This window comes from Chelon labrosus (assembly GCF_963514085.1).
Source record: "Chelon labrosus genome assembly, chromosome: 1".
In the NCBI taxonomy this organism is placed as follows: Eukaryota; Metazoa; Chordata; class Actinopteri; order Mugiliformes; family Mugilidae; genus Chelon; species Chelon labrosus.
The window spans coordinates 31107652-31130793 of NC_140337.1; the positions used below are offsets into that span (position 1 = coordinate 31107652).

Here is a 23142-nt window from a genome sequence, read left to right on the forward strand (position 1 = left end):
GTGACAAGTATACGGACAGGTACGACGTAACAAAGGCTATATATACACACAGGGGCAGGGCTATATATACACACAGGGGACAGAGGGGTGACGAAACACGGGTGAAACAAATCAGTGCGGAGTACACAAGGAGAAATCAATGAATCAATCAAAGGGGAAAACACAAGGAGTAACACAAGACAGGAAACCAAGAACTTAACAAAATAAAACAGGAAACAGAACCCCAGGAAAACTAATCACAAAACCATGGCAATTACCAACTCAAAAGCCAGGGCCAGTAAGCTCCCCCTTATGGTGAGGTTTAATCAAACCACTTGTAATGATAAATATTTACCATTCTTTCTTGCTGGGGACCCACACTATGTGCCAGAGATTTGGTGGCATGAAGTCTGGTTGTAGGGGTATTTGGTGAAGAGAGGAGACTACTCCTTTAATCATCGATGAGATCAAGTCTTCCCCAACTCTGACCACACAAGCCGCTGTAGAACCTTGGGTGGAGCTATTTCAACCATGAAGACCTTGATCACTGGACGTGGCCATGAGAAAGAGTAAGGTCAAAGAGACACAAACAGATCTTGAGCCTTTCAGTGTAGAGCAGAGAACAACGATCCATCCTGTTCCGAGTGAAAACTCTGGCCAAAGCAGAAGAAGACCAGTGAAGACCAAAAGATCTCTGTGAAGGAGACTGCTGTTGAAGAACTTCATTTTGGCCTTTTAGGTCTCTTTTCATCTTCGACACCCGGAGATAGAATAAGAGCCAGGACACCAGTCCATATGAGGTGTAAGTGGGGTATAACTGGTTTATAGATGGGGCCCAGCTGGTTTATTTATATGAGGCCCATGTTGGTCCCACCTATCACTTTAACAAGGATCACATAGGGCTGCAAGAGGGTTTGTTGGCACTTTACACACTTGCCCAATCTGTGAATGTCCATACGGGGCATAAGTGGGATCTAATTGGGCTTTAGATGATGGCTATCCACGAGGCCCATGTCAACCCAATCTATTACTTTAACAAGGATCTCACTAGGTCAGAGGCATTGTGCAACCGGGCTACAAGTGGACTACAAGTGGGTTTGTCCACAATGTCCAGACTTGCCCTAGCCATGAATGCCCATATGAGGTATACATGGAATCTACCTGGGCTTTAGATGGTGGCTATCTGGGGAATTTAAATAAGACCCACATATGTCCCACTTGTGCCTTGAACAAGGATCTCACATAGGCGGGATCCCACCGGGATGCAGTATGGTTTAAAAGTTAGTTTGTCCGCAGTTTCCACAGTGGCCAAACCTATGAATGCCCATATGAGGTATAAATGGGGTCTAACAGGTTTTCAGGTGAGGCCTATTTGGTTTTTTCATATCAGAAACTTGAAGTCCTCACCTATGCACTGAAGTATCAGGGCCAATGGGCTGAGCTTTCACATAAACCCAGCCCCCTCTTCTTCTCCCTTCACACTTCAGTCTGATATTCAGTCAGTCAGCGGCAAGACAACATGGAGGTCAGAGCTTTCTGCATCGCACTGTGTGAGTACTGGCTCCTTTCCAGATTAAAACTTAATGATTAAGACTTTATTTACAATTAAAAAACTCATAGATGTGAAAGACTGAAAGTTACTTAGTGAGTGAACTTACATTTAACACTTTTAACTTAAGTATTATTCTTCACCAGCTACGGCATTTAATAGTAAATATGCTGAACATCGTGAGCAGCTGTAGGAGACGACAAAACTTTTATTGACTTGTCTATTTTCTTTGCGTCTTCAGTGACTGTGATGATCCTGCTGTGTGCACAGGATCAGGAAGTTGGTGAGTAGATGTGTTTTGGGCAGTTGTAGAAAAGAGGCAAAAATATTTTGAGATTGGTGTGTTTAATCATCACAGGAGTTACTTTATTACTTTTCTACTTTTAAATGTTGTAGACGACGTCCAGCAGTTCACAGGAGTAAATGTCTAAACTAAATTTCTCTGTTTTTCTTTGTCTCAGATGCAGCTTTTCTTCGTATCTCTCCAAACAGACTGCAGTTCTTTGAATATGAGCCAGTCACTTTGTACTGTGAGGGAGTCTTTTACTGTGATGTTGAACATAAGTCGACAGGGGAGACGCCCTCGTGCTGCACCACTAATAACAGAACATCAAGAGGACCTAACTGCACCATTAAACCTCTTTATCAATATGACACTGGAAAGTACTGGTGTGAGGAAGGAGGACAGAGAAGAAACATCATCAACATCAAAGTCACTTGTATGTTTGCAGTGAGGCAGTGATATTTTGTGATTATCAACGTGATTTCAAGATAAATTAAATATGGTCGTGTTCTTCAGCTGGTTCTGTGATCCTGGAGAGTCCTGCTCATCCTGTGATGGAGGGAGAAGATGTGACTCTGAGATGCAGAACCAAAATATCTTCCTCCAACATCACAACTGATTTCTATAAAGATGGAGTCCGCAAGTGGAGAAGCTCCACAGGAAATCTGACCATCAAAAGAGTCTCCATGCATGATCAAGGACTCTACAAATGTCACATCTCTGGAGTTGGAGAATCACCACAGAGCTGGCTGTCTGTTGAAGGTGAGACACATCAGTTGTAAGATTTTAAGATGAAGTGTATACATGTGATCTTAGTTCCTGTTAATGTTTTTTTTTTTTTAGCTTTCCCATCGTCACTTGCACCATGTTTTCATGCAGAGACAAGTCTTACCTCCTCCTGCAAGTGTAATGGTAAGAAGACTTAATCTGAACTACACTGTCTAATTGTTAAATAACTAAACAAATAACTGGGAACCGTCCTGTTGGATGCAAGGCCTTTTGAGAGATAAATGGATTGCTCTTTGCTTTTTTCACTTCTATTTAGTCACAACCACTTTCTGTCTCATAATGTCTTGTCTCTCTTCAGAAACTCCCACAGAACATCGTCCCTCCTCAGATCAGGGCCGTCACATTTACCCCATCCTAAGGACCGTGTTCACCGTCATCATGGTGGCGCTGCTGCTGCTGCTGCTCGGATGTCTTCACTGTGTGATAGTCAGAGTTATAAAGCATGACTCATCTCCAACAGAATAGAGAGCTTTCTGTTATATTAAAGAAAAAGATGGCCAGGATGACAACCAATAGGAGAATAAAAGGTAGCTTAGTCGCTGAGATCATGAAGTTAATATTTTATCATACCTACTCTCACATTTCATCTAGAATTAAGCCCGCTGCTATCAGGCTGCTTTCTATGCTTCTAGACACAGGGTTAGACGCTGTAACTGGATCAGGAAATGAGCGTCTTGCTGAGAAACTTGTCTTACGTGTCTGCAAATGTGGTTTTTAAACCTTTCACACTGGCCATAAGTCTGACACATGATGTTTAAAATAAGCACAGCGTCTGAGCGCTTCTATTAATTCATACTGGTTTGTAGAAACGTGTGAACTGTCACAGTGTGTCAACACCATTTGGTGTCTTCCTCTGTTAGCAATTTTGTAAAATCTAAAGAAAAATAAACTTAGAAATGCATTAACATGCTGTTCTTTAATGTGGTGATTTTTCATTTTCTTCTCAATATCTTTTCTAGAGTATTTTAAAAAACATATTAACCTGTATGGTATACAGCAGATTAGAGAGTAAGGCAGAAGTAAGGTAAAGACAGATGTAAAAAGAAAGGATGTAAGAGAAAATGAAAATCATGATATTCTTAATCCATTTATCCCTTTTATTTCAGAAGAAGCTTTTATAGATGAGTCTAGACTGAAGACGGAAGTCTGACAAGTCTCCATTACTGCAGAGACACTTGTGAACATGTTATTATATTTATGCAAAGCGTTTAAGTTTTCATGTATTCTTGGCAAAAAATCTTTTGATTTATAAACTGCTGTTATGTCAAATGTCTACAGGACTTATTGACTTAAGAGTTTGTACAATCAAAATCATTTGCATAAATAGAATATATACAAGAAATTGATTTCAGCAAACTTTGTTTATATATATAGTTTATATACTACTTCGGTACATGTCTTTGTTCAATACAAGCTGCCTGTGTTACTCGTGCAAACAACTCACTAAAAATCATGATGTCATTTAGTTTGACTTATTCAGAACAGTGTCATTTGAAACTAGAGAAGCTACTCTTTCCATTGACACAAAGTATCACATAACTGGAGCTAAACAGCTAGCCTCAGCTAACCGAGAAAACACCAAAACTTTGACTTGCTAAGTCAACATGGCAGATTTTGTTCTTGAGACATTTGTAGGGATTGGTTATGCGAATTTGGTTAAAATTAGATAATAAATAATTGTTATTAATAATTATGAATTATTAAATCAAATTAAATTAGTATTAATCAAAATTAATAGTACGCGGCACCACCCTGCTTACAGGGAACCTTAACCAAATGCGATACAGTCTCAAATCGCAAATATTGAAGTTATGAAATCCAAACACAGACTCTCTCAACCAGCTTGACACAATGTAAACACACAATAATCACTAGGTCTAGCTTAACTTTAAGTACAATGAGGTTTATAACAATAAAGGTTAATCAATAATTAACAATATCAAATCCACTTGATGTACCCTACAAACTACTCGTAATCGTCATAACATTCCAACACGGAGATGCAGGTATGTGTGTGCGTGTGTATGTGAATGAGGATGGGAAAAGGGGGAAGAGCGTGATGATGTAAGAAAGGAGAAGGAGAAAGGGGAGAGGCAAGATGGCTGACTCCGCCCACGAGTGGGTTTACGTCACCAATGATCCTTACCCTAGAAAATGGGGGACAATTCAAAATGGTGTGGCTGATGGCGTGCTGATCAGCCGGCAACTCACTTTATAGCTCAAAAAGAGAGGGAGATTTTACCGCTGGGTAATCTAGCTCTCTTTGACTATTAAGAACCGGGAGGGTACACATGTATCTCGGTGTGTATATGTGTGTGTGTGTGTGTGTGGTTAGCAGAAAGCTCCAAGGGAGGAGAGAAAGGCAAAGTTTACCAAACCGATCTCGTGAGGGTCACGATGATTGTCTTTTATCTGACCGGAATAGAGAGACACGGACAGATACGAAGCAATCAATCATTTCACACACGAGAACAAAGGAGCACGCCGGCTCACACACTTGCGCTGAGCGCGACTGGAGGTTACATGATAACAATAACACTGACAGACTCGCGGTCCGTAAACACACACCAAATAAAAGGGGATCACACGAAATACAAATAAAAATAAAGATAAAATCCTGACTCTGCCCAGACATTAAACTCTTACTTGGTCGGTGATAGGGGAGCGGATAGCGTGTGTCCTTGGCGTCGTTTGCGATTCAGCTCCGTGCGGCTCGAATACGACGGGTCTGTTGTGCGCATCACTGGCGGACAAACGGCAGCTGATCCTCGGCGGTGGCGCAGGGGAACTCAGCGGAGTCGACTTGATGAAGAATCTAGTTCTTCCTTCTGCAGGCAACGAGGGATCGCAGTGGCGGCGTCCTCGGGAAATCCGGATGATAGCTCAGGATGAGCGTAGATAGAAGACAGGAATCTTAGTCTCGTTCAGCGAGATGAAGATGGCGTGGTCTTTAGGCGTAAAGTTACGTTTGCACCTCCAAGGTAACGAAGTTACAATGGGAAGCAATGTGTTCAGAGTCTGCGGGGTTATTTATATCCAATTTGACATCATAGAACTCTGCGGGAGTTCTGAGGGCTCTCTGCCAATCAGAGTCAGTGAGTCGACTCTGCCGGATATTGTACCTGGCAATAAAACCGCTAGGCCTGATGGGAAACGGAGTCCCTTTAGGACTCCCATTGTTCTCATCTGGCCCCTCTGGCGTGGCTGCCAGGCTTTATGGGGTACAACAGGCCTCACTCAGGCTCTGTAGGCCCAACACATTCATGAAAACAACTGTCAACTAATATTGTTTTTATTACCTGTTGTGTCCGTCCAGAGTAAGGTAAGGACAAGCTGAGGTAGTGTAAAGACTTCTACAGGAGGTAGCTAGAGATCAAACTTCAGCAGAAGAACATTGGCAAGGTGTGGTCAGGAATGAAGGATATCACGGGCTGTGGGGGGAGAGGCAGGTTGTCTGAAGGCAACATGGATAGAGTGAACACCTTCTTCAATAGGTTTAGCTCTCAGACCTCAGTCTCCTCTACCACATGCCCCCACACCTTCTCACTGCCTCCAATACTCCCACATCTCACGTCTCATAATCCTCCTGCAGGGCCTCCTCAGCCTCCTGTGTCCACCTCCTTACATGAAGCCCCTCGGCAAATAATAGGGATCCACTGCAGGGTGAGACAGCCCTGATGGCATTAACCCCCTGGATACTAGGAACCTGTGTCAGCCAGATGCCTGGTGTTCTCCAACATCTCTTCAATCTCCATCCAGATTCAGGCCCATAGCCCTCACATTTGTATGTCTTGATCATTCTCTCAAAGCATTTCATCACCTCCACACTGCCCACCACCCTGGATCCACTACACTTCGCATACCTGTGGGACAGATCCACAGATGACGCCATAAACTTCCGCCTCCACAAGACCCTCTCCCATGTGGACACTGGTAAGGGAAACTATGTGAGAGTGCTGTTTGTTGACTGCAGCTCAGCATTTAATACCTTAGGCCCCGTCCACACGTATCAAAACAATCTTTTCCCTCTCCGTTTTCCCTGGCATCGTTTCAAGAATATCCGCGTCCACACGGATCTGTTTAAACACGACTGAAAACGCTACTTCATATTCCAGGCCTATAGGTGGCGCTGTTTCAGTTTCAGAAATTCACCAAAAATGGAGAGGAAGAGGGGGAGCATGCACATAAAGCTTGAGCGCTGTTTACAAAATGTTGCTTATGTGGTTGTCCATCAGCCTTTTTTGCTCAGCGTGGTGGCACAGGAGCATGATATTTTGCCCTAGTAAACCCTAATCTCCAGCAGGAACACGAGCATGTAGTCTGCCATTGTTGTTGATGTTGTTATGAGACGTCTCGCGGGAGGTGGAACGCTGCTCGAGGGGTGTGGCGATGACATCATCGAAACGCACTCCTCCATTTTCGCCGTCCACACGAACACGCAAGAGCTACGTTGCGAATTTTTCCACCCTGGGACCAGGTTTCAGAAAAGTGCGTTTTAGGGCGATGCGTTTACAGGATTCGTGTGGACGATTGGCCAAAACGATGCAAAACATCTGCGTTTAAACCAAAAAGCGTCTCCGTGTGGACGGGCCCTTAGTCCCCTCCAGACTGGCCTCTAAGTCAAAGGAACTGATAGTGAGGTGGAAAGAATGGACACTTTCAGATACCTGGGAGTGACCATCTCACAAGACCTGTCATGGACTCATCGCCTGAACACCATGGTGAAGAAGGCCAGACAGTGTCTCTATCTCCTCAGATGCCTCAGAGACTTTAAGCTCCCTCTCAAGGTGCTCAGGAACTTTTACACCTGCACCATCAAGAACATCTTGTGTGGGAGCATCACCACCTGGATGGGAAATTGAACCAGACATGACTTTGTCCCCCCACAGCCCATACAAAAGAGCTACCCCTCTAAGTTTACATTTCAAGTTTACAGTCTATATTTTATTTTATTTTTCTCAGTTTTACATTTATACTTATACTTTTATACTACTGGCTGCAGGTACAAAAATACATTTCACTGTGCATTGTACTATGTATAACTGTAAATCTATCTATCTAGATAATTTGACCAAAGGTTGAATTGTGTGTTCGTTGGCTCCTGTAGTGGGTATCAGTAATATTTTGTTTCCAGATTCCCTTTCAAGAGGTAAAAACTAAATGTGGTTACTTTGGCTTTTTATTTTTACTCACTTCTAGTCAAGGGGTTGCTGAATGAGTTCAGAATGATATCATTGCTATCAGGGGGTTTTCTAGTATCTAATCTAGAAGACATTTTAAATTTTGTCTTTTTAGGCGTGTTTCACCTCCAGCACTCTAGGGACACAATGGTTAAATGTGTGCACTGTTTTTAAGATGACTTTCCTCTCAGTCTCAGCTGTACTTTAGACTTTGTGCCAATAAGTATATGTGAAACTGCTAATAAACCACAAACCAACATGTAGGACAGGAAACGTCAAATTTACACTGAGCACAGATTCGCTCTGCCATCGCCCTTAGCACCACCCACTGATGTTTAGGCTATTTCCACCACCTCTGCTTCTCTACAGTCACACAGGAAGAGACCGCTTCTCACTTTCCACTTCAGTCTGATGTTCAGTTAGTCAGCAGCAAGACAACATGGAGGTCAGAGCGTTCTGGATTGCATTGTGTGAGTACTGGCTCCTTTCCACATTAAAAGTTAATGATAAAGACTTTATTTACAATTTAAAAGCTCATCCATGTGAAAGTCTTTGAACGTTATTTAGTGAGTGAACTTAAATTTAACACTTTTAACTCAAGTATTATTCGTCACCAGCTACGACATTTAATAGTGAATATGTTAAATATTGTGAGCAGCTGTAGGAGACGACAAAACTTCTCTTGATTCGTCTATTTTCTTTGCGTCTTCAGTGACTGTGATGATCCTGCTGTGTGCACAGGATCAGGAAGTTGGTGAGTAGATGTTTTAATGGGCACTTGTAGAAAAGAGACAAAAATATCTTGAGACTGGTGTGTTTAATCATCACAGCAGTTCCTCTATTACTTTTCTACTTTCAAATGTTGTAGACGTCGTCCAGCAGTTCACAGGAGTAAATGTCTAAACTCAATTTCTCTGTTTTTCTTTGTCTCAGATGCAGCTTTTCTTCATATCTCTCCAAACAGACTGCAGTTCTTTGAATATGAGTCGGTCACTTTTTACTGTGAGGGAGTCTTTTACTGTGATGCTGAACATAAATCGACTGGAGGGAAGCCCTCGTGTTGCACCACTAATAACAGAACATCAAGAGGACCTAACTGCACCATTAAAAATCTTTATGGAGATGATTCTGGAAAGTATTGGTGTGAGGAAGGAGGAGAGAGAAGAAACATCATCAACATCAATGTCACTTGTATGTTTGCAGTGAGGCAGTGATATTTTGTCATTATCTCAACGTGATTTCAAGATAAATTCAATATGATCGTGTTCTTCAGCTGGTTCTGTGATCCTGGAGAGTCCTGCTCATCCTGTGATGGAGGGAGAAGATGTGACTCTGAGCTGCAGAACCAAAACATCTTCCTCCAACATTGAAGCTGATTTCTATAAAGATGGAGTCCACAAGTGGAGAAACTCCACAGGAAATCTGACGATCAAAAGAGTCTCCATGCTTGATCAAGGATTCTACAAATGTCACATCTCTGGAGTTGGAGAATCACCACAGAGCTGGCTGTCTGTTGGAGGTGAGACACATCAGTTGTAAGATTTTAGGATGAATAAAGTGTATACATGTGATCTTAGTTCCTGTTAATGTTTTTTTTTTTTTTTTTTTTAGCTTTCCCAACGTCACCTGCACCATGTTTTCATGCAGAGACGAGTCTTACCTCCTACTGCAAGTGTAATGGTAAGAAGACTTAATCTGAACTACACTGTTGTTAAATCACTAAACAAATAACTGGGAATCGTCCTGTTGGATGCAAGGCCTTTTGAGAGATAAATGGATTGCTCTTTGCGTCTTTCACTTCTATTTAGTCACAACCACTTTCTGTCTCATAATGTCTTTTCTCTCTTCAGAAACTCTCACAGAACATCGTCCCTCCTCAGATCAGGGCCGTCACATTCACCCCATCCTAAGGACTGTGTTCACCATCATCATGGTGGCGCTGCTGCTGCTGCTGCTCGGATGTCTTCACTGTGTGATAGTCAGAGCTATAAAACATGACTCATCTCCAACAGAAGAGAGAGCTTTCTGTTATATTAAAGAAAAAGATGGCCTGGATGACAACCAATAGGAGAATAAAAGCTAGCTTAGTCGCTGAGATTGTGGAGTTAATATTTTATCATACCTACTCTCACATTTCATCTAGAATTAAGTCCGCTGCTATCAAGCTGCTTTCTATGCTTCTAGACACAGGGTTAGACGCTGTAACTGGATCAGGAAATGAGTGTCTTGCTGAGAAACTTGTCGAATATGTCTGCAAATGTGGTTTTTAAACCTTTCACACTGGCCATATCTCTGACACATGGTGTTTAAAATAAGCACAGCGTCTGAACGCTTCTATTAATTGATGCTGCTTTGTAGAAACGTGTGAGCTCTGACAGTGTGTCAACATCATTTGGTGTCTTCTGCTGTTTGCAATTTTGTAAAATCTAAAGAAAAATAAACTTAACATGCTCTACTGCAATGTGGTGGTTTTTCAATTTCTTCTCAATATCTTTTCTAGAGTATTTTAAAGAAAAAAAACTGTATGGTATACAGCAGATGAGAGAGAGGTAGAAGTGAGGTAAAGATGAATGTAAAAAGAAAGAATGTAAGAGAAAATGAAAATCATGATATTCTTCATCAATTTGACCCTTTTATTTCTTAAGAAGCTTTTATAGATGAGTCTAGGTCGGAGACAGAAGTCTGACAAGTATCCATTACTGCAGAGACACTTATGAACATGTTATTATATTTATGCAAAGCGTTTCAGTTTTTACACACTATTGGCTAGAAATCTTTTGATTTCTAAACTGCTATTATGTCAAATGTCTACAGGACTTATTGACAAACAAACTTTTTTGCACAAATATAATACAAGAAAAGGGCGGCACAGTGCATGTTCTCCCTGTGTCTGCATGGGTTCTCTCCAGGTACTTGGGCTTCCTTCCACCATCCAAAGACATGCTAGTTAATTGATGATTTTAAATTGGCCGTAGGCGTGCGTGTGAATGGTTTTATGTGTCTCTGTGTTTGCCCTGTGATAGACTGCTAACTGGCAGAGTGGACCCCGCCTCTTTCCCCGATGACAGCTGGGATAGGCTCCAGCAGTCCCCGCAACCCTTAACAGGTATAAGCGGGTACAGAAGATGAATGAATGAATGAATAATACAAGAAACTGTTCTTAGTAAACTTTGTTTTACTGGAGTTTTTATACTACTTAAGTACATGTCTTTGTTCAATACAAAATTTTGTTCAGTACAAATCCAAAATTTCAACTTGCAAACCCAACATGGCAGAATTTTTTCTTAAGACATTTATGAAAACAACTGTCAACTAATATTGTTTTTATTACCTGTTGTGTCCATTTGAGTTAATTCACAGGATTATCCTTCAACTGTGCAACACATGGTGACTTGCCTGACAGGATCTGGGCCCTGTGCCCTAATTTCATACATGGTCCTTTTCTCCGTCTAGTGATCTTATGGTGGTACTATCGATAGTACACAAATTATCGCTGTTTTGTATAGAATGAGACCTTTATGAACCTTACCTTACTCTGGACACCATTAAACAGCGTCGTTGTATGTGGATGCCTGTTGCTGCAGCTCCTGAGTGTGTGCATCTTTTTGTATTTTTTTTCGTCACTTTTTTGTTTTTTTTATCTTGAACTTTTTGTCAGAAATATAGTGCAGGAATGGTACCAGTCTCATGGGGAGGACATCAGAAACATGATTGACTGCATCACAGAATACATGAAATTCTGTGATAATGCCGTCATGCCCTCCCAGACTGCTCGTTGTTTCTCCAAGAACAAACAGTGGATCAATAGTGATCTGAAGACTCTGCTGAATGACAAGAGGAGAGCCTTCAGGTCTGGAGACAAGGAGGAGCTAAGGAGGGTACAGCACTAACAGCAGGACAAGCTGAGGGAGTGTACAGACTTCTACAGGATGTAGCTGGAGGTCAAACTTCAGCAGAAGAACACTGGCAAGGTGTGGTCAGGAATGAAGGATATCACGGGTTGTGGGGGGAGAGGCAGGTTGTCTGAAGGCAACATGGAAAGAGTGAACACCTTCAATAGGTTTAGCTCTCAGACCTCTGTCTCCTCTACCCCCTCCCCCCACACCTCCCCACTTCCTCCAACACTCCCACATCTCACGTCTCCTACTCCTCCTGCAGGACATCCTTAGCCTCCTGTGTGCACTTCCACCTTATCCTACTGAGGACCTGTTCCAGCCAGATGTCTGGTGTTCTCCAGCATCTCTTCAATTTGCCTTCTGTCTAGTCCCTGTGCCCAAGAAGTTGTCTCCAACCACCCTCAGTGATTACCATCCAGTTGGCTTTACATCCCATGTGATGAAGATGCTGGAGAGGTTGGTGTTGGCCCATGTGATGTCGCAGGTGAGATCATCTTTATACTCCCTACAGTTTGCCTACCAGCCGCGTTTGGATGCCATGGATGACGCTGTCATCTATCTGCTGCAGCGGACTCACTCCCATCTGGATGGTGGTGGAGGCTCGATGAGAATCATATCCTTTGATTTCTCCAGTGCCTTCAACGCCATCCAGCCTTGTTGCTGGGTGAGAAGCTGCAGTCGATGGGCGTCGGTGCGTCCACTGTCTCCTGGATCACTGACTGCCAGACAGACATGCCACAGTTCATTCGTTTGGGTCATGTCCTGTCTGATGTGGTGGTGAGTGGTGTAGGAGCCCCACAGGGCACTGTGCTTTCTCTGTTACTGTTCACCATATACACCACTGACTTTCAGCACAACTCAGAGTCATGTCACTTACAGACATTTTCTGAAGACTTTGCAGTTGTAGGGTGTATAAGTGGTGGATGGGAGGAGAAGAAGCATAAAGGGCTGGTGGACAGACTTGTGTGGTGGGCTGGAAAGAATCACCTGCTGCTTAACTTGGACAAGACCAGGAGGAAGGGAACAGCTCCTCTGCCCCTCAGGGTTGAGGATTACAAATACGTGGGAGTGACCATCGACACAGACCAAACTGGAGGACCAACTGAGCTGCTCTGAGCTGCAGAACCAAAATATCTTCCTCCAACATCGAAGCTGATTTCTATCAAGATGGAGTCTGCAAGTGGAGAAACTCCACAGGAAATATGAGACTCAAAACAGTCTCCATGTTTGATCAAGGACTCTACAAATGTCACATCTCTGGAGTTGGAGAATCACCACAGAGCTGGCTGGCTGTTGGAGGAGAGACGTGTAGGTTTTTTCAAAATAAGGTCCATAAAGTATTGGTCACGTATGTGTTTACACTCTCAAACTATTCCCATCTCCTTAAGTTTCAGCTTGATACAGAAGATCACAAAGACTCTAATCCTGCCTCCTCTTCCTCCGTAAGCACACCATGGATCATCGTCTCCGTCTTGTTGATGCTTCTCTTGTTGGTTGTTGGACTACTTCGCTTTCGCAGATTTCCCTGAAGGTGAAGAACATAAAGTCAACTTTACTCAATGTGCTCACTGGTTTTACTTTGTCACAATACGATTCTTCCATGTACACATAAGTCACGGAGGAGTTCATCAGGGTTGAGTGCTAGGGCCAAAGTTTTTCACATTATAAATGCACATTATTAAATGAACTTCCCTTTTGTGTGACTCTTGTTACTTAGAAAATCAGTTCTCATGTTACTTAATTCCACCACAATGTTCAAAATATCTTCTTTATTTTTTACAGATTTTCTTTCACACTCACTGGCTGGGTGTGAAAGATTCAGTGATTCAGTGATTCAGACTCATCAGAGCATCAGACAGGTAGATTTAATGTGAAGAGATTAAACATCTAGCAGAAAGGATATTATATGTATATATATTTATTGTTTTGTTTTTCCAGTCTCTGTACAGGCCAGTGCAGCTGAAGCAAGCCAAGCAATGTATGCTACTGTAACAAAAAACAGGAAGAAGAAAGGTATTTCTTCAAACTTTATATTTTTTTGGTCCACACCACAGCTAGCATGCTACTCAGCATTTACATTTTTTGACGTGATGGTGCTGGTGTTGTTTCATACACCCTAATGGTGCAGCTCGGACACATCCTCAGTGATGAACCCAGGGTCATAGGGTATTTCGGGTCTCAGATCATCAGAGACCCTCTCCTGGGCGACCCAGCCAGGGGTGATCAGTCCCCGACTTGTGTCCGAGCAGCGCTACACCATGGATCTGCCCTTTTGATCCACAGCCACCTTGAGGCTTTTTCCGCGGCCTCACTGATGGTTCTGATGGCTTTCCTTTCCTGCAACCTTCTGATCCCGAAGAGCCTGAGTGCCCGGTGCAGAGATTGCCCTGGGAAGCCCCTGCAGCCCACCTCGAAACGCTCGCAACGAGCCCTCCAGACATTCTCCCTGCATGCTTCCACTAGCTCCAGGTATTTGGCCTTCTTGCGCTCATAGGCCTCGCTCATCCGGTCTTCCCAGGGGACTGTAAGTTCCAGCAGCACAACTTGCTTTGTGGAGTCAGATGATAAAACCAAGTCTGGCCTGAGTGATGTCTTAGCAATGTGCTCTGGAAACTTCAGCTTCTCCCCATTCCCACCTTTAGTTGCCAATCACGAGCTGAAACTCGCAGCCCGGTTGAGGCCATCCGCTCTACTTGAGGTTTCTCTCCTGAGTCTAGCTGGTTCTGACTTCCACAGTTCTGTCCAAGTGATCTTCCAGGTAGATGCATGGTCCCAACTCGTCCATGCACCTTGCTGGCGCATGGCCACTGTCCTGCTGCGGCGTTTCTCTTCCACCTCTGCACGGATCTCTTCCTGCACCAGCTGATGTCTCTTCCTTCCCTGGGCTCTGTCAAACTGTGGTTTTGTGTGGCTACCAAGACCCGCCCGCCCCACTGCCACAGTGCCTACCAAGACACCATGCCGCAGTCTTGCTTCTGCCCGTGCAACTGCCTCCTTTGCCAGCCACTTCCTTCCCGTCCTCATCATGACGCCTGCAGAGGAGACCTTGGTGTCTTTTGATTCTCTGTAAAGTAACACCTCTCTGGCTCTGATGACTTTAAACTCCTCTGTCAGGCCAGTGAAGGGAAGTTGTAGCTTGTTGGAGTGCCCATAAAAGGAATTGCTGCTTAGACTCCTTGGCAGGCCCAGCCATCTGTGCAGGAACTGGGTGATGTTACGTTCAAAGCTCTCCACGGTGGAAATTGGGACTTCATATATCAACAGTGGCCACAGGAGTCTTGGCAGGATACCATGTTGATAAATCCATGCTTTGAACTTGCCTGGAAGTCCTGACTTGTCCACTGCGATAGCCAGGTTTTCATTTCCTTGTGTGTTGCCTCTACCGATGCCTTGTCCTTCAGGGTCGCGTCGAAGACCTTACTCAGGCTTTCTACTGGCGTTTCTGACACTGATGGCATTTGGACTCCGTCCAATTGGAAGCGGTACTTGTCCTCCACCCTCATCTTCTCAGGGCCAGGGACCTCGACTTCGCTGGCTTGAACAGCATTCTTGTCCATGTTATGAGCCTCTCCAGTCCTTTGAGGAGCTGGGGACACCCTGCCACTCATGTTGATGTGGCGGTCAGGTCGTCCATGAAGGCTCGAATTGGTGGTTGGCGCATGCCTGATCTTGACAGGGGGCCACTGCATTCCACTTTGGCTGCCTTGACAAGCAAATTCATTGCTAGGGCAAACAGCACCACTGATATCATACAACCAGTGATGATGTCTTTTTCCAGGTGATGCCACGCAGATGTTGTTGTGCCAGAGGTGAATCTCAAGACTAAAACTGCTGTAATAGTCCTGTATCAGTTCTTTGATCTTCTCTGGGACATGGTCAGTCGTCAAAGCCGTTGTTACCAGTCTATGCAGGATGGCATTGGCAAGGTTAAGCCAAATGACTGACAGGTCTCCTCGGTTTTCCCTTGCCTCCCGGATCAACTGGGTAACCACTCGTGTGTGCTCTAAGCAGCCTGGCATGGCTGGAACTTCGCCATTCTGCACTGTGGTGTCAATATAAGAGTTCCTCAGGAGGAACTCAGTCAGCTGGTCAGCAAGAACCTTAAAAAAGGTATTGCCTTCCACACTGAGTAAGGAGATGGTGCGCAACTGTGTGATGTCACTTGCATCCTCCTCCTTTGGAATCCAGAACCTTCAGCATACCGCCACTGCTTGGGTATCTTCCCCCTCTGCCATATCACTCTGAAGAGTCTCCACAGCCTCTCCAAGAGTCTTGGGCAGTGCTTGTACACTCTGCATGGCACTCCGCTCGGCCCTGGGACAGCACTGGTCCGTGCAGCTCTGATTGTGTCCCTCACCTCTGCCAAAGTGGGCTCTTTGATGTTGAACTGGATGGAAGGATCTGGATGTTTAATAAGCTCCCTGCAGGGGGGAAGATCTTCCTCCCTCCTCCTATCGCTGTATATATCGCTGAGGTGCTGATTGAGTGAGGTGCTGTGTTAACAACTTTAGGTTATTCATTTACCCAAATTCAACAACTGATCAGAATTCAAAATGTGGAAAAACCCAAAGCTCCATATAGACTCTGCGACACTTTGGGAAATATGATTATTGAATTTAAGCAAAGTTCAGAATATTTCCTGGTAGAGGGTTACGGGTAGAGATGTTAAGTAATGCTTTGTTTCGTATAGTAGATTTTTGCAACGACTTCTTTTCTTTCTAGAATCTACAACTTGCATGATATTTGTCTTCTGTGTCCTATGTGTTACAGGTTGCTAAGCGCTGACTGAAAACAGGAGCTTCATGATCTACATAAAAACCAGGAAGTGACACAGTTAGGGCCAGTATTGTTGTTGTTATGGAACAAGTTAAAACAGAAAAAAATAAACTTTTGACCTCAGGTCTGTTTGCTGTGTTACAAATTTAAAATAGTTTCTGTGCAAAAACAAACATGTGGAGTTTGACAGCGTGTGCGCTTTAACCAACACATCAGAGAAGTTTCGGTTTATTTTCGTCAGGCAGTTAAACCAACTTGTTCCATCAGCTTAGTCTGTTCACACAGTTGCTCACCAGATGAGTGTAGCTGCTGCTGCTGTTTCTAAACGCGCGCAGTTAGCTGCGTATCTGACGTTGTTGCATTGCTTTTTTAGGTTTGAGGTCAGCAACAAGACGAGAGTTTGTTGTGTTTCACCAATGAGAATAAAAGTCATGTCTTACATGTCAGAGTGTCTGTTTGAGTTTGATTCTCACGTGTCATGATAATTATAACTACAGCAGAACGTTCCTTGGTTTTATGAGTGAAATTCATGCACGTCACCATGAAACAACCTGTGTTAACACCGACAGTGGTCTTGAGGGTTATGTCTTTTCAAAGCGCAATCAGTCGATCTTCAGTCAGAGACGGATCCGTTACTATGAATTTTCTTCTTTAGAATTTCTTGGGTCATCAGTAGTTTGAAGATGCTACAGCCTCAGTCAATGAAAAGGTAATTCCTTGACCTCACTTCCTGTTTCTGGTGGTTGTACTTCACCACCAAAACACCTCACCTGTGTCTTGTCAACTCTTCTTCCTTGTCTTTGGTTTGCTTGATCCTCCATTATTAGTTTCACCTCATTACTCTGTGTATGTGCATCCCATTGTGCATTGTCAGTTTGTCTGGCAGTTACTGTGGAAGTACCTGTTGTGCTCTCCTGTTATTCCCTGTGTTCCTTTGCTTCTTGTGCTGCATTGACCATGAATCCATCAAACGATAGACTGGACCTTTTGTTGGACTTTAGCTAAAGGACTTCCTGCCATGTCACTACAGTGCCTGCTGTTCTCTGTTATACATTCATTCATTCATCTTCTAACCACTTATTCCTGTTAAGGGTCGTGGGGTCTGCTGCAGCCTATCCCAGCTGTCATCGGGCGAGAGGCAGGGTATACCCTGGACAGGTCGCCAGCCCATCACAGGGCTAACACAGAGAGACACTCACACCTACGGCCAATTTAAAATCAACAATTAAACTAACGGGTATGTCTTTGGACGGTGGGAGGAAGCTGGAGTACCTGGAGAGAACCCACGCAGACACAGGGAGAACATTCAAACTCCACACAGAAAGACCCAGACGGCCCATGGATTCAAACCCAGGACCTTCTTGCTGTGAGGAATCAGTGCTAACCACCTCACCACTGTGCCGTCCTCTCCATTATAAAAATATTCATTAAAGCTCTTTTTGTTTCCTCCCTTTCTCCCCCGCTACACCTTGTGCCAAACTTAGTAGTGTCAAGAGGTACGACCCAAATGCAGGACAGAGTGGGCAGAGGCAGGAGTTGACACAAAAATATATTTAATAAAAAATCAAGACAAAACAAAAAGCGCTGCAGAGACGGATAGAATTCCTAACTAACAAGTATGTGGACAGGTACGACGTAACAGAGAACAAAGGGGAAGGCAAGGCTATATATACACAAAGGGGACAGAGGGGCGACAAGACACAGGTGAAACAAATCAGTGTGGATCACACAAAGAGAAATCAATGAATCAATCAAAGGGGAAAACACTGGGAGTAACACAAGACAGGAAACTAAGAACTTAACAAAATAAAAAAGGAAACACAACCCCACGAAAACTATTCACAAAACCATGACAAGTAGCAACTCAAAAGCCCGGGCCCTTGTGGTGAGGTTTAATTAAACCACTTCTAATGATGAATAGTTACCATTCTGTCTTGCTGGAGACCTAAACTATATGCCAGAGATTTGGTGGCATGAAGTCTGGTTGTAGGGCTATTTGGTGAAGAGAGGAGACCACTCCTTTAATTAGCGAGTCTGTCCTTGAAATCGACACACCGCCGATGTGTGGATCATCAATGAGATCAATTCTTCCCCAATTCTGACCACACAAGCTGCTAAAGTGAACGGAGGACGGTCCAAGAGAACCTTGGGTGGAGCTATTTCAAACATGAAGACCTTGATCACTGGACGTGGCCGTGACTTGTCGGCACTTTCCATAGTTGCCCAATCTGTGAATGTCCATATGGGGCATAGAAGGGATGTAATTGGTCTTTCGATGGCGGCTATCTGGAAAATTTAAATGAGGCCCATGTCAACCCAATCTATTACTTTAACAAGGATCTCACTAGGTCAGAGGCATGACACAACACGGCCACGAGTGGGCTACAAGTGAGTTTTTCCGCACTTTCCAGAGTTGCCCTACCCATGAATGCCCATATGAAGTATACATGGAATCTAACTGGGCTTTAAATGGTGGCTATCTGGGGAATTAAAATAAGACCCACATATGTCCCACTTCTTCCTTCAACAAGGATCTTACTATGCCATAGGCAGGACCCAACCGGGATGCAGTATATTTAAAAGTCAGTTTGTCCACAGTTTCCACAGTGGCCAAACCTATGAATGCCCATATGAGGTATAAATGGGATCTAATAGGTTTTCAGGTGAGGCCTATTCGGTTTTTTCATATCAGAAACTTGAAGTCCTCACCTATGCACTGAAGTATGTGGGCCCCTGGGCTGAGCTTTCACATAAACCCAGCCCCCTCTCTGTCTCACTTCATACTTCAGTCTGATGTTCAGTCAGTCAGCAGCAAGACAACATGGAGGTCAGAGCTTCCTCCATCTCACTATGTGAGTACTGGCTCCTTTCCACGTTAAAACTTAATGATTAAGACTTTATTTACAATTAAAACTCATGGATGTGAAAGACTGAAAGTTATTTAGTGAGTGAACTTAAATTTAAAACTTTTAACTTAAGTATTATTCTTCACCAGCTACGACATTTAATAGTAAATATGCTGAACATCATGAGCAGCTGTAGGAGACGACAAAACTTTTATTGATTCGTCTATTTTCTTTGCATATTCAGTGACTGCGATGATCCTGCTGTGGGCACAGGATCAGGAAGTTGGTGAGTAGATGTTTTGTTGAGCAGTTGTAGAAAAGAGGCAAAAATATCTTGAGACTGGTGTGTTTAATCATCACAGGAGTTCCTCTATTACTTTTCTACTTTTAAATGTTGTAGACGTCGTCCAGCAGTTCCCAGGAGTAAATGTCTAAACTCAATTTCTCTGTTTTTCTTTGTCTCAGATGCAGCTTTTCTTCATATCTCTCCAAACAGAGTGCAGTTCTTTGAATATGAGTCGGTCACTTTTTACTGTGAGGGAGTCTTTTACTGTGATGCTGAATATAAATTGAATGGAGGGAAGCCCTCATGTTGCACCACTAATGACAGAACATCAAGAGGACCTAACTGCACCATTGAAAGTGTCTATGCAGAGGATTCTGGAAAGTATTGGTGTGAGGAAGGAGGAGATAGAAGAAACATCATCAACATCAATGTTGCTTGTATGTTTGCAGTGATATTTTGTGATTATGTCAATGTGATTTCAAGATAAATTAAACATGATCATGTACTTCAGCTGGTTCTGTGATCCTGGAGAGTCCTACTCATCCTGTGATGGAGGGAGAAGATGTGACGCTGAGCTGCAGAACCAAAATATCTTCCTCCAACATCGCAGCTGATTTCTATCAAGATGGAGTCCACAAGTGGACAAGCTCCACTGGAAATCTAAGCATCAAAACAGTCTCCATGTTTGATCAAGGACTCTACAAATGTCACATCTCTGGAGTTGGAGAATCACCACAGAGCTGGCTGTCTGTTGGACGCGAGACATGTAGGTTTTTTAAAAATAAGATTCACAAAGTATTGATGACGTATGTGTTTACACCCTCAAACTATTCCCATCCCCTTAAGTTTCAGCTTTTCCTACCATCAATACAGAAGATCACAAAGGCTTTAACCCAGCTTCCTCTTCCTCCGTAAGCACACAATGGATCATCCTGTCCGTCTTGTTGATGCTTCTCTTGTTGGTTGTTGGACTACTTTGCTTCGGCAGATTTCCCTGTGCCAGAGGTGAAGTACACATAGTGAACTTTACTCAATGCGCTCACTGGTTTTCCTTTGTCACAACACGATTCTTCCTCATACACAAAAATCACGGAAGAGTTCCTCAGGGTTGGGTGCTAGGACCAAAGTTTTTCACATTATAAATGCACATTATTAAATGAGCTTCCCTCATGTGTGACTCTTGTTACTTAGAAAATCAGTTCTCATGTTACTTAAGTTCCACCACCATGTTCAAAATATCTTCTTTTTTTACAGATATTTGTTCACACTCGCAGGCAGTGCCTGATTCAGGCTCATCAGAGTATCAGACAGGTAGGTTTAATGTTAAGAGATTAAGTATTTATCAGAAAGGATATTAAATATATATATATATATTTACTGTTTTTTTTTTTTCCAGTCTCTGTACAGGCCAGTGCAGCTGAAGCAAGCCAAGCAATATATGCTAATGTAACAAAGAACAGGAAGAAGAAAGGTATTTCCTCTAACTTTATATTTTTTGGTCCAGACCACAGCTCACATGCTTCTCAGCATTTACATTGTTTGACATGGTGGTGCTGGTGTTAACTTCAGCTAACAACTTTATGTAATTTATTTACCCAAATTCACTGTTCATAATTCAAAATGTGGAAAAAGCCAAAGTTAGAGACTCCACAACACTTTGGGAAATAAGCTTATTGAAATTCAAGTCAAACGCTGGATGTTAACTGGAGCCCGGGGGTGGTTAGCTTATCCATAACATTGTGAATCCCAGTGTCTGTGCAATTGAAAAGACACAGTAGTAAGGAATATTTAATTTTTCTTCAAAGCAGCAGAGTCCAGCGTTCCCTCACCTGCCCAAGACCCCGTTGACAATGACGTCTGCTATTCTGCAATTCAGGATGTGAGTCAAATACAGTCTTTTATCTCCCTGTTGCTACACAGTTGTCTTTCTATGAGCACATTCTTGTTGTCCACTCATAGTTGCTGAAAGAAAAGTCAAAAAGCAACTCAGCAGATTTTTGCAACGACTGCTTTTCTTTCTATAATCTACAACTTCCTTGATATTTGTCTTCTGTGTCCTATGTGTTACAGGTTGCTAAGCGCTGACTGAAAAGAGGAGCTTCATGATCTACATGAAAACCAGGAAGTGACCCAGTTAGGGCCAGTATTGTTGTTGTTATTGTAGAAGAAAAAAAATCTTTTGACCTCAAGTCTGTTTGCTGTGTTACAAATTTAAAATAGTTTCTGTGCAAAAACAAACATGTGGAGTTTGACAGCGTGTGCGCTTTAACCAACACATCAGAGAAGTTTCAGTTTATTTTCATCAGGCAGTTTAACCAACTTGTTCCATCAGCTTAGTCTGTTCATACAGTTGCTCACCAGATGAGCACTGCTGCTGCTGTTGCTGTTTCTGAATGCTCCGCGGTTAGCTGCATATCTGAAGTTGTTACATTACTTTTCTAGGTTCGTGGTCAGCAATGTGACGAGAGTTTCTTGTGTTTCACAGATGAGAATAAAAGTCATGTCCTACGCATCAGAGCGTCTGAGTTTGTTCTGTGGCACAAAATGTCAGCGTTTTATCACGTGTCATGATAATTATAACTACAGCAGAACGTTCCTCGGTTTTATGAGTGAAATTCACACACGTCATCATGAAAACCTGTGGTACAGTCACGTACACACTGACAATGGTATTGAGGGTTATGTCTTTTGAAAGTTCAATCAGTCGATCTTCAGTCAGAGACAGATCCATTACTATGAATGTTCTCCTGTAGAATTTCCTGGGTAATCAGTAGTTTGAAGATGTTCCAGCCTCAGTCAACAAAAAGGTCATTCCTTGACCTCACTTCCTGTTTTATTTCTGGTGGTTGTATTTCACCACCTGTGTCTTGTCAACTCTTCTTCCTTGTCTGTGGTTTGCTTGCTCCTCCACTATTAGTTTCACCTCATTACTCTGTGTATGTGTATCCCTTAACAGTTTGTCTGGCCAGTTACTGTGGAAGTACCTGTTGTGTTCTCCTGTTATTCCCTGCGTTCCTTTGCTTCTTGTTCTGCAGTTACCATGAATCCAACGAACGACAGACTGGACCTTTTGTTGGACTTTAGCTAATGGACTTCCTGTGTCGCATCAGTGCCTGTTGTTCTCCGTTATACATGAATTCATTCATCTTCTATAACCGGTTATTCCTGTTAAGGGTCATGAGGTCTGCTGGAGCCTATCCCAGCTGTCATCGGGCGAGAGGCAGGATACACCCTGGACAGGTCGCCAACCCATCACAGGGCTAACACAGAGAGACACTCACACCTTCGGCCAATTTAAAAACATCAATTAACTTAACCAGCATGTCTCTGGATGGTGGGAGGAAGCTGGAGTAGCTGGAGAGAACCCATGCAGACACAGGGAGAACATGTAAACTCCACACAGAAAGGCCTAGTCGGCCCATGGATTTGAACCTGGTACCTTCTCGCTGTGAGGCATCAGTGCTAACCACCTCACCACAGTGCCGCCCTCTCCGTTATACAAATATTCAATAAAGTTCTTTTGTTTCCTCCCCTTCTTCCTCACTACACCTTGTGACA

General features: G+C 43.3%; 1 protein-coding gene across 1 annotated transcript; it reads left to right on the forward strand.

The window, feature by feature from the left end:
* Positions 1-1318: 1318 nt before the first annotated feature.
* Positions 1319-21662, forward strand: LOC311492560 (high affinity immunoglobulin gamma Fc receptor I-like; the record flags this gene model as incomplete). The annotated part of the gene is made up of 8 exons (XM_084550853.1): positions 1319-1340; positions 1770-1811; positions 1990-2247; positions 2328-2573; positions 9054-9299; positions 20431-20589; positions 20839-20895; positions 21655-21662. The coding sequence occupies 8 exons, from the start codon at positions 1319-1321 to the stop codon at positions 21660-21662; spliced, it is 1038 nt and encodes a 345-aa protein (XP_084406979.1).
* Between the last annotated feature and the right edge of the window lie 1480 nt (positions 21663-23142).